This window comes from Botrytis byssoidea (genome assembly GCF_014898295.1).
Source record: "Botrytis byssoidea strain MUCL 94 chromosome Unknown BBYS_015, whole genome shotgun sequence".
Classification (NCBI taxonomy): domain Eukaryota; kingdom Fungi; phylum Ascomycota; class Leotiomycetes; order Helotiales; family Sclerotiniaceae; genus Botrytis; species Botrytis byssoidea.
Window position 1 is genome coordinate 61,349 of NW_024065856.1, and position 12,484 is coordinate 73,832.

Below are 12,484 nucleotides of genomic sequence, written 5' to 3' on the forward strand. Positions count from 1 at the left end.
ATATTGGTATGAAACATTTACTCCACATGATGGTCGACTTTCCTTCTCTTGCCCTTGGGTGCGGGGCTCATTCGAGGTGTATATGTGACTGTTCGGGTGACAACTTCCCTGACTTGACGAACGCTTGACCGTGTTTGTTTCTGTGGTTTGATATCAAAATATCTACCCTTGGCTCTAAGATCCCAATCATATGGCGAACGTGCGCTTCGTGCACTGAAGGGAGAGCGTGCGCTTAAGGGAGATTCAGCGTATGAAGATGCTGGTGAAGCTGGAATGCGAAGACGTCCCAGGATTGCAGATGATGGCGCGGATGTTGGGTAGCTGAATGGAGTAGGAGGAACAGAAGTGGCTGGCGACTTATGTGCATCGCAATTGCATGAACAGTCACTACTTTCACTGCTAGTCAAAGACTCTGACGAGGGTGCAGATGTAGGTGTTGGCCTCGAACACTTAATCTCTGTAACGATGGGGCTGTTCATAGTCTTGAGGAAATCGGTATATGCAAGAGGAGGGGTAATGGGAGTCTTGATAGAGTCTTCTTGTTTGATGATGAAGTCGGCATAGCCAGGGAGTGGGCTACGTGCGGAATTTGATAGAGCTGATAGCTCCGAAGGAAAAGTTGAAGACATTGGAGTCTTGAGTTGGGGAAGCTTGGGTTTGGTGGTAGACATTGACCTTTTAGGTGGAGGAAGAATAGGTGCGCTCACGGCTGCGGGAGCAGAGGCTTTGATTGGGGATTCCATTATTTGTAAAGAATGACGAAGTAGACAGAAGGGTCCAAAGGTGTGCAAGCAGCGACGACGGTAGGGTTCGAGATCCGTGAAGAAAGAAGGGTAGAAGTTGAGACGTTTTGGGTCTTGGGGAAGTATTATAATATGAATTTCGAAACGATGTTTCCCCCAGTAGCTGAAGCAAGGTAAGGAAGGTGGAAGGGTATGGTAACGGAAGAGATAGCGCCAAAAGGGACAGGGTTTATCTGTACTGACGAATTTAGTATCCAGTACTAAGTCAGAGTAGGGCGCTTGGGGATTTTGGCAATGAGCGTAATTGATGATGTTGGCCGCCTTGGTGGAGGCCTTTGACAAGGCAAGGTGGTAGAGGATGTGGGTCGTAGGTAAGACAAGGGACGGAGGGGGATTAGGAAAGCAGCTAATAAGCTAATAACTTTTGATTTTATTTAGATCTGGATTCTTATTCGATCGCGTTGCCGTTGCCGTTTGATTTATTTGGGACTTTTCCAAGATGTCTGGAACATCCAATAATGTGCTAGGTAGAGGATCCTGTTGTTCAACGTGGAAGGGAGCAATACCTAGGTACCTACCTACTAGGTAGTGGAAAATACTAGGAACTTTGTACACAAGCAATAAAAGTTCCGATATGTAAAGGCGGCGATGCGTGAGGTGTGAAGCCGTTTGTTTTCTTTTCTGGAAGCGATAAAAAAATAAAGTGACTTGGAGCTTGGGTTGATTTGGGTGATTGTTTTATATTGCACTTGGTCCGAGGGTTGTGATGACTAGGAAGAAGTTCCACGACCAGGCCAGGGTAGATGGAAGGTGTTAATTGAGCAAGCAGATCGTCTAGTTGGAGATGAGTCTTGACTAGGAATCCGCATGTGAGTCTATGAGACTGGAGTAAGAAATGCTTGCTAATTAGCTCGCGAAGGAATAGAGTGTCGGTATGTAATCGAGAAAAAAAAATGTATGTAATATAATAATTATCCTTAATTATTCATGCGAGGTAGGTATGCGAGTAGACGACCTAGGGAAGGGAAGGGAAGGTATGCGGAGCGATGGTGGCAGTGAAGTGTGGTAGGAGTATGTAATCTTATTACAAGGGAACTTCAATACAACCTTCTAGCTGATAGGATGATATTGAGATGTTGTGACTTCTAATGGTGGCGTCGCTTTCGAAGGTTGTTGTTCTATCTATCCTACACGGTCGGAGAACCAATATCGACCGACACCGACAAAGCTATGTATCAACCCTAAGACGTGATTCGCGTTTTGAGTTTGGCGTTTTGGGTGAACTGCAGGAGAAAAAAACCTGAGCAACCTGAGCGGTTGGAGCTGAATTTAATTTGATTGGCTCCGCTCAAATGGGGGTCTCCTCGTGAGTATAGGCTATAAGCTATACTTAGAGCGGATGTCACGAACGTGTTCGGGCGTCAAAAGTATGGCTTTTGATTCGGTGAAGGGTCGATTGATCTAATGATTGGTGCTTTGTCCGGCAGGTGTGCGATAGTGATATTGGGCAGAATTGCTTTTCATTTGATATTAATGATGGACAAGATTCAACACCAATGTGAAAATGGGGGCTAAGTATAGGGGTGAGAAGGGGGCCGGTAGAGCCAGTATTGTGGTTGTCAAAGTGTGTTCACGAGTGAGGGTTTCTGTGAAAGCTGATACAATTGAGAATAGAGAGGAGAAAGGTCGAATTGAATGAACAGATAATTTCAATATTGGGATCAACGTTCTCATTTTGTAATGTGTTCTTACCGCTCCATTGTTTCCTCAATATCACAATGGACGCGCGCAACCAGACAGAACCCTTAGAATTCAATATTCAAAAATATCGCATGTCGCATGGTCGAATCATCAGTATTAGGAAAAAATATCTTCAATTGACAGCCTTACAATTTGGGCTCTTTCCGCGCGCCTGAAGGCTACCAGGGATAAATGGAGCCGCCAGCCACGAGCTTTTCTCAACAGTTGTTCAGAAAGTGGCTCAAAACACTGACATGAGTGGCTACCGTATCACTCGGGGTTCAATCTCATGACCCGAGTCGATACAGCAGCGCGCGGTTCGGACCAAGTCCACAAAGGCGGGGTATCTGATTCGAATGGGAAGATGTCACGATTTTAGTTTCTCGAAGACGGCGATACAACGGCCTGTCAAGACTTACGATTCGCAATCCATGCGCCCACACTTATTTGTCTACCCTATCCTTCTTTAGAGCGCTCAACCTCGTGCATTCAGGGATTCTAACAGGCTTAACATGTAGCTTAAACAGTGCTCCTCTGTGGCACATATGGCAGACAGATCAATACTACGGGTTGATAGATCGTATGCGATATGAATTGCATTGGTCAATTGATGGTCAAGGAACTATCCGCAACATGATTAGATGGCCTCAATGCGGCCAGCGTCAATCTTGAGCATCATCATGTCTCAGGTTTGAGTGATCATACGGATCAGTATCTCGTGTGAGTTCTCCTATTCTAGTTTGCTTGTAGTCAAGCGGAATCCATATAGAATTATTGCAGCATGAGTAAGATAGGATCAATCTATTGTCTTGCTGGGATATTCGGAACGGGGCGTAGGATTTAGTGAGATCTAGCAGTGGGATCTGAATGTGTCAGTACGCCCTCAATTTTGCCAAGTGTTGATACCAAGTGTGATCAAGAGATGACATGGCAAGTAATCGCCGTGTTCATCAAGGCTCCCAGAGAGGCAATATTCTCTGCTTTGGTGCCATCACAACAACTCATCCAGGTGTTGTGATCTCATCTGCCAATAATAATTTACGAGCCGCCCTTATTAGGGTGTGAAAATCCCGATGCTCCACTCATGCAAGTGATTTTCACCATCATTGACGCTCTGATGATGACGCCTTGTAGCAAAGTTAATGATTAATATTCCGAGGAAACAAACGTGGGATGCTGGCACATGTGATAAACTACTACCCCGTGCTAGGCTTATCTTTGTAACCAGAACGAAGACCTCTCCCCATTCGGAGCACAATTAGATCATGCGAAATCCCAATTAGTGACAACGAGGGGTAACTACCAACTCTCATGATCCTTCAAAGTCTATTGAGACCTTCTTTTGATCTCATGAGGAACATCCTGAGTGTGGGCTATTGAGGCCACAAAAATAGTTTCATGTGCACGGGTCGCACTCGGGTTCTGATGGAATCGCTCACTCCTTCGATAGATCTCCAGTATCTGACCCGAAAAGCATGATAACATAGGTTTCGTATGACTCAGAGCCTCGCTGAATAATCCGCATGAAACAGAACTATGAAGCTCGTAGTTTCGAATCCTTTCACGATAAATCTATCGTGAAATCCCTTCGACTCTTTTATTAGATAGTCCATTGCGCCGGATTGAAGTTTCTCGTTGACTTCTAGGTGGAGGATCTGTCGATGAAAGGTATGATAAGATTGGTTGGAATGTTCATCCGTCCCTCCATTCATCCATAACGTGCTTTACGTGGAAATCGTAAGACAAATGGATTCCCATCCAAGACGAATGAGTATTTGAGTATTTAGGTTCAAACCTATCACCACAGGCTGAAATGTCAAACGATGATCTATCGCGTCTTTGGATTTAATCACTTGATGAGACTTCACTGCTTTTCGTTAGGGAAATCAGAAATTTGCCTCCTGGGTAAGCGGGATACTTTATGTTGTTTGATTGCTATACGGAGTCGTACGTTTCTAGATCAGCACAGATGCTACTCTAATGTATGATTAATATGCCAACGTGTTAATCTCCTGGTCAACATCTCAGTTTTCTTTGGTGGTATCCATCCTGTAGGTTCTGATTGAACAGACAAACGATTTCGCTTGGCCGCAAGAGGATACACGAGGAGCTTAGTCGAACGGTGAGAGCTACTATGGTACATTTAACCGGCGCCACCCGACATTTTGTGGATATAGCCTAAATCACCCTGGTAAACAGATGGCAAACCATCGCAAATTACATCTACCTAGGTAACTATCCTAAAATGCGGGGCATTATGGAGAAACCTGGGGAATAGTGTGGTCAAAAAAACTTTGATTTGTTGGTGAGGAGTCCTCAGACCAGGATAAATGCTTGAACTTTACCATATTAGGCCTTTTGTCCATCCCACTTCTACTGGCGAGACCTCGACAGCTGATATCTGAAGATGTATATTGCTTACCGACAGAGCGTTCGAGGTAGTCTTAGTACATATATCATACAGGCTATATGCGGACCGTGGCTCCGTACGGCCGGTCTGGAAGAGGTGCAGACTGGGCACCGGTTAATAAGATGGATAAAATGAATATGGGGTGCTCAGATGGCAGATGTATATAATCCCATGTTTCCCCAGTCGAGAATGTAGGACAAAACATTGTGGTGGATTCGTTGATTCTCCTCGATCTACATTTGTGGTTTATATCTTGAGGCAACGCAGATTTTGTTACTGCAGTCAAGATGGATTTCCAACGTACTAAATCTACCTTCGAGCTTGCGGGCCAGGAGTTCCCTCGAGTAACATGGTATACGCAAAAGGGAATGAGAGGCTTGTACTGTTGTTTGATGTTCGTTGTTTTGACCTCTGCAACAAATGGATATGATGGTTCCATGATGAACGGTCTTCAATCCCTCCCCGCCTGGGAAGCTTGTGAGTGTTTCTGTGATGAATTGTCCTATCTTGTTATCTGAAACTTACGATTGCCTTAGATTTCCATCCCACGGCCTCTCAACTCGGACTTCTCAACTGTATTATGTCGGTCGGCTCACTTGTCGCCCTTCCCTTCGTGCCATACGCTGCAGATATATTGGGCAGACGTACAGGTGTCATGATCGGTTGCACAATCATGATCGTCGGTGTACTGCTACAAAGTTTGGGATATACCTTCGGCTTGTTTGTAGGCGCTCGATTTTTGATTGGTTTCGGAGTCGCAATCGCACATGGTGCATCACCATTGCTCATCACTGAGCTTGTCCATCCACAACATCGAGCTATCTACACCACCATTTACAACACTACATGGTACATCGGAAGTTTTGTTGCTGCTTGGTTAACATTTGGTATGAAACACGTTTACTAGAGCTTTTTGAATTTTTAGCTAATGTAATCCCTAGGAACAAACAATATTGCAGGAAATTGGTCATGGAGAGCTCCATCCGTCGTACAGGCTTTTCCATCCCTCCTCCAAATGACTTTCATATGGTAAGCTCCTAATCAAGATCTTTAGTTTAAGAAGAAGCTAATTCAGGTCAAGGTTCGTCCCCGAATCACCAAGATGGCTCATTGCAAAAGGCAGAAATGAGCAAGCCCTCAAGATCTTGGCAGACGTACATGCTTCTGGAGACCAACACGACGAAGTTGTGCAGCTCGAATACCAGGAAATTCGCCAAACACTATTACTTGAGAGAGAAGTAGAGGGAAACCCATGGGCCGAGCTCTGGAAGACTCCAGGAAACAGACATCGTCTTATTATTCTCGTATCTCTTGGATTCTTTTCCCAATGGTCAGGAAACGGTCTTGTCAGGTGAGTTACTACCAGTCAAAAATATTTGAAATTGAAAATTAACATCAAATTTAGTTACTACATTAACATTGTCCTGGAACAAATCGGTATCAAAAGCTCAACTACCAAACTTTTGATCAACGGTATCCTTCAAATTGTCAACATGATTGTTGCCACAGGAATGTGCTTTTTTGTCGATCGACTTGGTCGACGTCTATTGTTCTTGGTTTCCACAGCAGGAATGCTTGGTGTCTTCATCGTCTGGACAATATGTTCGGCTCAATTCTCGATGCACGGAAGCAAAGCTTCTGCAAATGCGGTAGTCGTCATGATCTTCCTCTACTACGTCTTCTACAATTGTGCGTGGTCGGGTCTTTTGGTTGGCTACAGTGTTGAGATCTTGCCATACAATATTCGTGCAAAGGTAATGGATTCCCCTGCTCTTTGCTGGCATCGCTAATTGAAATTATAGGGAATGACCATCATGTTCTTGGCCGTTGACCTCTCATTATTCTTCAACCAATATGTTAACCCAATCGCTCTGGACCATCTTCACTGGAAGTATTACATATTCTATTGCGTATGGTTGACCTTTGAGCTCTTTGTTGTCTGGAAGTTTTATATCGAGACACGAAACACTCCTTTGGAAGAGATCGTGAAGCATTTCGATGGAGACAATGCGCTCGTTGGTGGTCAAGCTGCGACCGAGAAAGCAAGAGTTATTGCCGCGGAACATGATCTGCAACTTGGTGCCGAGACTAGTAATGGTGGTTTGGACGAGAAGTCAGCTGCTCACCATACAGAAGAGAGGATCGTATGATTCCGATGTCGTTAAGGCAAGATGTAGACGGGGGTGTAAAGCTTAATAGAGCTAGATACGGTGACAGTAATTGGCGAAGACAAGTAGTTCCTTTAATATCCACTGAATTCTTTCCAATCCCTTTAGGCACGTTTCGTTATGATTGACAGCATGTATGCGTTGACGAGATCTGCTTTGCAAGCCCCACGTATCCGGGAAATCGACAAAGTCAAATATCTCCTTCGTGAGCCCATATAATCCTTGAAATCTGAAGAACTTTGCCGCCTACAAGTCATCAGGTAAAGGACGACTTGTCCTCAAAAAACTCATTTTGTCGTGGTGGGTAGGAGACAAGGAACCTCTCCTAATCCTAGGCCCATTCATACACGTATCCTTCTTAGTGCTTCTCTCCGTTATTTGACGAGCTTTTACCAGCGACCACGGATATCCCCGAATGTTCGCCTCCCGTAAATTGACCCCCAATACGAGCATTCTTGCTACGAATTCAGAGGCTAAGCTTTGCGATTCCGCGACTCAATAAACAACTTTAATTCTGTAGCCGCATCTCTGACAACGTCCTCCATCTCTTCTTTTGCTGTCAACAAAGGATAATATGCCGCGATCCCCTGCACGGTTAACCAAGTCCTATACTCACACATATTCGCCTTGCCTTTCACAGCCACCACTTCCTGGACTCTTTCTGACCCCAAAAGCCAACTGGGGTATTGAGTAGTCTTCGCGACCATCTTTCTGTGCACTGGGTCCAGCATGGTTAACGTAACAGGTACACAGCGATCCCGTATATCTTCGACCCGAAACTACACTTCGAATTAGATTTTATACAACGTTCTCCACAATGAGGATTATCTCACGGAATATATCCCCTTGGCGCCCACGACTGGTAATTTTTCCTGATCATGCTCAAATTGATATTGGGAATAACCACTTCCGTATCTTTTGGAAGAGGTTATTACACGGAAAACATCGTTTGCAGATGCATTGATCTTGACACTTGCATAGGTTGTAAAAACGGCATCGTCCTTTTTGATGGAAGGTGTAGCAATGAGACTTTTTTCATCAATGTGATTCTGAATGAGAAGCACAATGATGAAGAGTAAACATATGATAAGAAAGATAAGAAACCAGAAGAGGTAGACGGACATATCCATCATAATGGAGGGATAGTTTGGTGAATATAGAAATAGAAGATATATGAAGAGATCTTGAATGTAATGGATGTTCTGAATACAATGGATGGAGATTGAAGAATCTTCTTTGATACTTGTACCTCAAGAGAGAGCTCTATTTCCTGATTGAATTTTCATGTCATTACCTACTCATCCGTCATACCAAGATGATCCATCACTAATACAAAGAAAGTTCAGTCTGTGGACTTCATTAACTCTATTCGATGTATATATATATATATACCTACGTAGGTATTATTCGTTCGTACCGTACCGAGAGCGAAAATGTCAAATTTTGCCGGAGCATCGGAATTCAATCGTAACCCGTACAGGACATCCCAAACCATCCTAGCGGCTTCTTTATCCTACCTAGTCTCCACATGAGATTACCAGAGATTACCAGAGATTTAGCTCGCAATTGTAATTTATCATAATTAGTAAATTGTATTAAGAATCTTACAAGTTTACCTATACCTGCCTAGTATATGTGTTATCTTTGATTTTGTTAATATCTTCTTTCTGATTTGACATCTTGTATCTTTATATAAACTCAATCATCTATCGTCGTCGCATTCATATGCATCCATTCTTTCACTCGTGAGTTCTAGATCACATCTCTCATCTGATGTACAAGTCAAGCTTCAATTGAACCTTACTAGCTGGAGGTACTTAGTAACCACTTCATCACCCCACTATTGTATCAACCATAGCTAAGCCCAGCCCGCCTTAACAGATAAGATTATTACCATTACCATTACCATTACCATCCGTGGAACATTCGCACAATTCGAAATCATCCGAGAAACCATCCGCATCAATTCTTGAGATCCTCAATCCCCTCAGCAGCGCATACATAGCACTCACACATACACAAAATGGATACCTCGAAAGTCTCAATCTTCAAGACGTACGATAAACCTCGGGGTCAAGGAGGCGCGAGTTCATTCGCGACCTTCATGATCATCGGTCGTAAGTTTTCCCAAGAATACTCGATTGAGTAATACCCCAGTTGACACATTACAGCTGTATGCTTCTTCCTTGGGATTCTCTTTTCCTCATTCCCTTACGATTACCCTCTTCTCTGGACCACCGAAAGTACTCCTGATGCCTACTACACCTTCATCGAAGAGCATTTGAAATTCATGCATGCTTCTCCACCCATTATTCCACGTATCCTCCACATTGTCGTCTCAGTCGGATTCATTGGACTCTTCATTAAGCTTTTCAAGCCTTCAGAAGCTAATCTTCTCTTCGACGGCGCATCACTCGTTCTCTATGTCGTAGGTGTCGTGGTTTACATCACCAATATTGTCAAGGGTATGCGCATTGTGACACTCGGATTATATGGCGAGGCTGGTGCGCCAGAAGGAGAAGCAGGCGTAGGAAGAGAGGATAGTTTGAGGGTTTTGGCGGCCAGTAACACGATTTTAGCTTTGGTCTTGGTGGGCGTGTTGGTTTTGCAAGCGGGCCAATGGTATGCGGAGCGTAAGGATCAAGATGAGGCGGAGAAGTTTGAAAAGGAAGAGCAGGAGAAGAAGGAATTGGACAAGAAGCAGAGGAGCGGAAGTGGGCACGTAACGAGATCGGTTTCGAAGAAGAGACAGTGAGGGATGTCTCAATTGGAGGATTGTGTATCTATGGTGGATGGGGCACGAATTTATGTGTAGTAATATTCTTTGGTTCTTTTTACACGAAGATATCTATTCCCAATAAAAGCAAATACTCTTACCACCATCGAAAAGTCTCATGTCTACGTACCTATCTAATGTGATTTGTATCTTGAGCTTTGGCGAATCCTTATTAACTTACCAGGGCCCCTTTCATTACCTCCATCCCCTCACCCGCTCACATAAAACCAATTCAAATTATGCTAATTTAATATCCATTACTATCAACATCTCAACGACCTTCACTCGGCAAATCTATCTCAGATGTAATCAAATTCCTGTAACTCATCGATCGGTAATACTATTGAAGCGAGATTCAATTTCCAAATCCTTTTTAGATGTAAAACTCTAGATGTAAGAGCCCAGATGTAAAAGCACAGATGTAAGAGCCCAGACGTAGAACCCCGAATGTAAACTTAGAACTCCAGATGTTTGTGTCCCTTCCTGATATGAGATGGTATGCCTGTTTTCCCTTCCTTGTACGCGCCATGGTAGCCTTCGTGTAGAATTTGATTTAAATATAAAAGTAAACGAATAACCTCTTGAAAGGAGTTCAGACAGTTAAAAACGCAGAACCATGAGATCACGAGTCTAGATACCCATATCGTTCCTTGCAGATGTAGAACTCCGGATGTTTGTTTCCCTTCCTTGTATGCGCCGTAATGATTTTCGTGTAGAACCTGATGTAAATAGAAAAGTAAACGAGTAACATGTTGAACGAAATTCGCAAGTCGAGAATCTGAAAGGATGAGACGATAAGTCCAGTGAGCTGATATCGAAAGACATCATGATGTCTTTGACAGGCTGTTAGCAAGCGATAGCCACAGCCAAATTTTCAGCTTCCCAAACTCATGATATCTCTCAGGAACAAACCCACATGCAAACCAAAATTCTTACTCCCTCAGATCTCCCATCCTCCCTAAACCTCCCACAAAACACTCGTCTGAACATACAATCCAAAATCGATGCTATTGATCTGCATTCCCCTATCAATTCTCTCATGCATTAACCAAACCTTCGCCTGATTCTCATACTGTTTGAACTCTTTGTATCCCATACATCTGGCTTTTCCCTTTTCCATGCCCACAATCGTCCATTTCTTCTTCTCAAGCTCACGCGGCGGGAGACCCCGGTCTGATTTACACTGATTACTTCTTCCATATGCTCTCACTACCACAAATAAATGTTCGAGCTGAGGAAGACGATCCATAATTTTCTTGAACACATTGTCAAATTTGCGTTGAACTTCCTCTTTGGCCCATTGTTGGAGTTGCTCAGCGGTCATATGTTCAAAGCCGACAAGTGCTGGGTCATCAAGTGAGAGGTTGATACCAGCCGATCGAATGTTGTCGAAGAATTGAGGAAGTGCCAACGAAATAGGGAAAACTGGCTCGCCAGGCATTTGGAAATCGCTAATTGCTACGCCTCTAAATCCAGGGAATGGAAAGCTAGGAGGTATAACGCCTCCACCTGATGTGTGGTCGCACTGGCAGGGTCCGCCAGGATAATATCCTCCAGGATGATCTCCGTCAGGATCACATACGAGATAAGCAGGTGCAATAGTAGGAGGCACTCGAATCCTTCCCAGCTGTGTAATCATTAGCCAAAGGAATCAAGATGGAGTATGGTGAATACGTACCATATTACGAGTCCTTTCCAGATGCTCTTCTTCTTTGTTAAGCTTTCGTTCCTCAGCCCTCAATTCCTGTTGCAAATACTCCGAACTAAACTCTATGGGACAATAAGTCGGCGAGGGACAAGATGTCTCATCTCCGAATTTCAGGATAAAGTCGTCGCTGATGGGATTGACATAGAAATAAGGCTCGTTAATCTGTCGAGGGTCGGTGAAATTATGCGGAACTCCTTGCGCGTTAACAGCATAGAAATGGTCTCTGCCATATTCTCGTGCTTGCTGACATGCCTGCATAAAAGCTGGCGTAGAAGGATAATTTCGAAAGTCGAAGAAATCTTTTGAAAAATCCATAACGATGGTGCGCCTGATTTGAAGAGCACTAAAGTGCCAAATGCTCATTTGAATTTCTTCGGGTAAGTCTTTGAATTTTTCAAAGAACATGAGAGGTGGTCCGTCTTCTGTGAGCTCGATATTGGAGGCACCCATTGTCAGCCCTTCAACATTTGGTTCTCTTGAAGGGGAAAGAGCGAAACTCTGATTGTTTTCTTGGTTGTCAGAGAAGTCATCGAAGTCTTGGAAGGCACCGTAGTCTTCTTCCTCTTCTTCCTCCTCTCCTTGGTCACTATCAAAGGTATTAGAATCATCGGAGTCCTCATGATGAGAAGTCTCCCCAATCTTGTTGTCATTTGAGCTATCAAGCTCAGGGTTCGATATTTCAGTCATGCTTTCCGAAAATGATGTTTGTAAGGTGTAAAGTCAGCGAAATAGTGAATTTTGTTGTCTCTCAAATCAATGTATATGACTCTCTTCTGAAGATGCGAAGGTGAAAGTATTTATGAATTAAATTCTTTGGGGGAAAAGTTTAGCTAAATAGAATATGTGTCCTGTGAATTTGTTGAATATGTGAGTGTGTGTGGAACGAACTACTACGCAGCTAGATTTCGGCTGGGCTCGTAGTCCAAACTACTAGATAGC

General features: G+C 43.7%; 5 protein-coding genes across 5 annotated transcripts; 2 read left to right on the forward strand and 3 right to left on the reverse strand.

Annotated features, from left to right (window-relative positions):
* Positions 1-17: 17 nt before the first annotated feature.
* On the reverse strand, positions 18-743 carry EAE97_007510 (uncharacterized protein; the record flags this gene model as incomplete). Its single annotated transcript, XM_038878025.1, has 1 exon — positions 18-743. One exon carries the CDS (start codon positions 741-743, stop codon positions 18-20), a length of 726 nt encoding a protein of 241 aa, XP_038730863.1.
* A 4,437-nt stretch (positions 744-5,180) lies between these two features.
* EAE97_007511 (uncharacterized protein) lies at positions 5,181-7,043 on the forward strand (the record flags this gene model as incomplete). The annotated part of the gene is made up of 6 exons (XM_038878026.1): positions 5,181-5,370; positions 5,430-5,780; positions 5,835-5,922; positions 5,975-6,244; positions 6,299-6,647; positions 6,696-7,043. The coding sequence occupies 6 exons, from the start codon at positions 5,181-5,183 to the stop codon at positions 7,041-7,043; spliced, it is 1,596 nt and encodes a 531-aa protein (XP_038730864.1).
* Positions 7,044-7,534: 491 nt separating this feature from the next.
* EAE97_007512 (uncharacterized protein) lies at positions 7,535-8,194 on the reverse strand (the record flags this gene model as incomplete). The annotated part of the gene is made up of 2 exons (XM_038878027.1): positions 7,535-7,840; positions 7,895-8,194. The coding sequence occupies 2 exons, from the start codon at positions 8,192-8,194 to the stop codon at positions 7,535-7,537; spliced, it is 606 nt and encodes a 201-aa protein (XP_038730865.1).
* An 890-nt stretch (positions 8,195-9,084) lies between these two features.
* On the forward strand, positions 9,085-9,816 carry EAE97_007513 (uncharacterized protein; the record flags this gene model as incomplete). The annotated part of the gene is made up of 2 exons (XM_038878028.1): positions 9,085-9,178; positions 9,233-9,816. The coding sequence occupies 2 exons, from the start codon at positions 9,085-9,087 to the stop codon at positions 9,814-9,816; spliced, it is 678 nt and encodes a 225-aa protein (XP_038730866.1).
* Positions 9,817-10,795: 979 nt separating this feature from the next.
* Positions 10,796-12,232, reverse strand: EAE97_007514 (uncharacterized protein; the record flags this gene model as incomplete). The annotated part of the gene is made up of 2 exons (XM_038878029.1): positions 10,796-11,464; positions 11,516-12,232. 2 exons carry the CDS (start codon positions 12,230-12,232, stop codon positions 10,796-10,798), a joined length of 1,386 nt encoding a protein of 461 aa, XP_038730867.1.
* Positions 12,233-12,484: the final 252 nt, after the last annotated feature.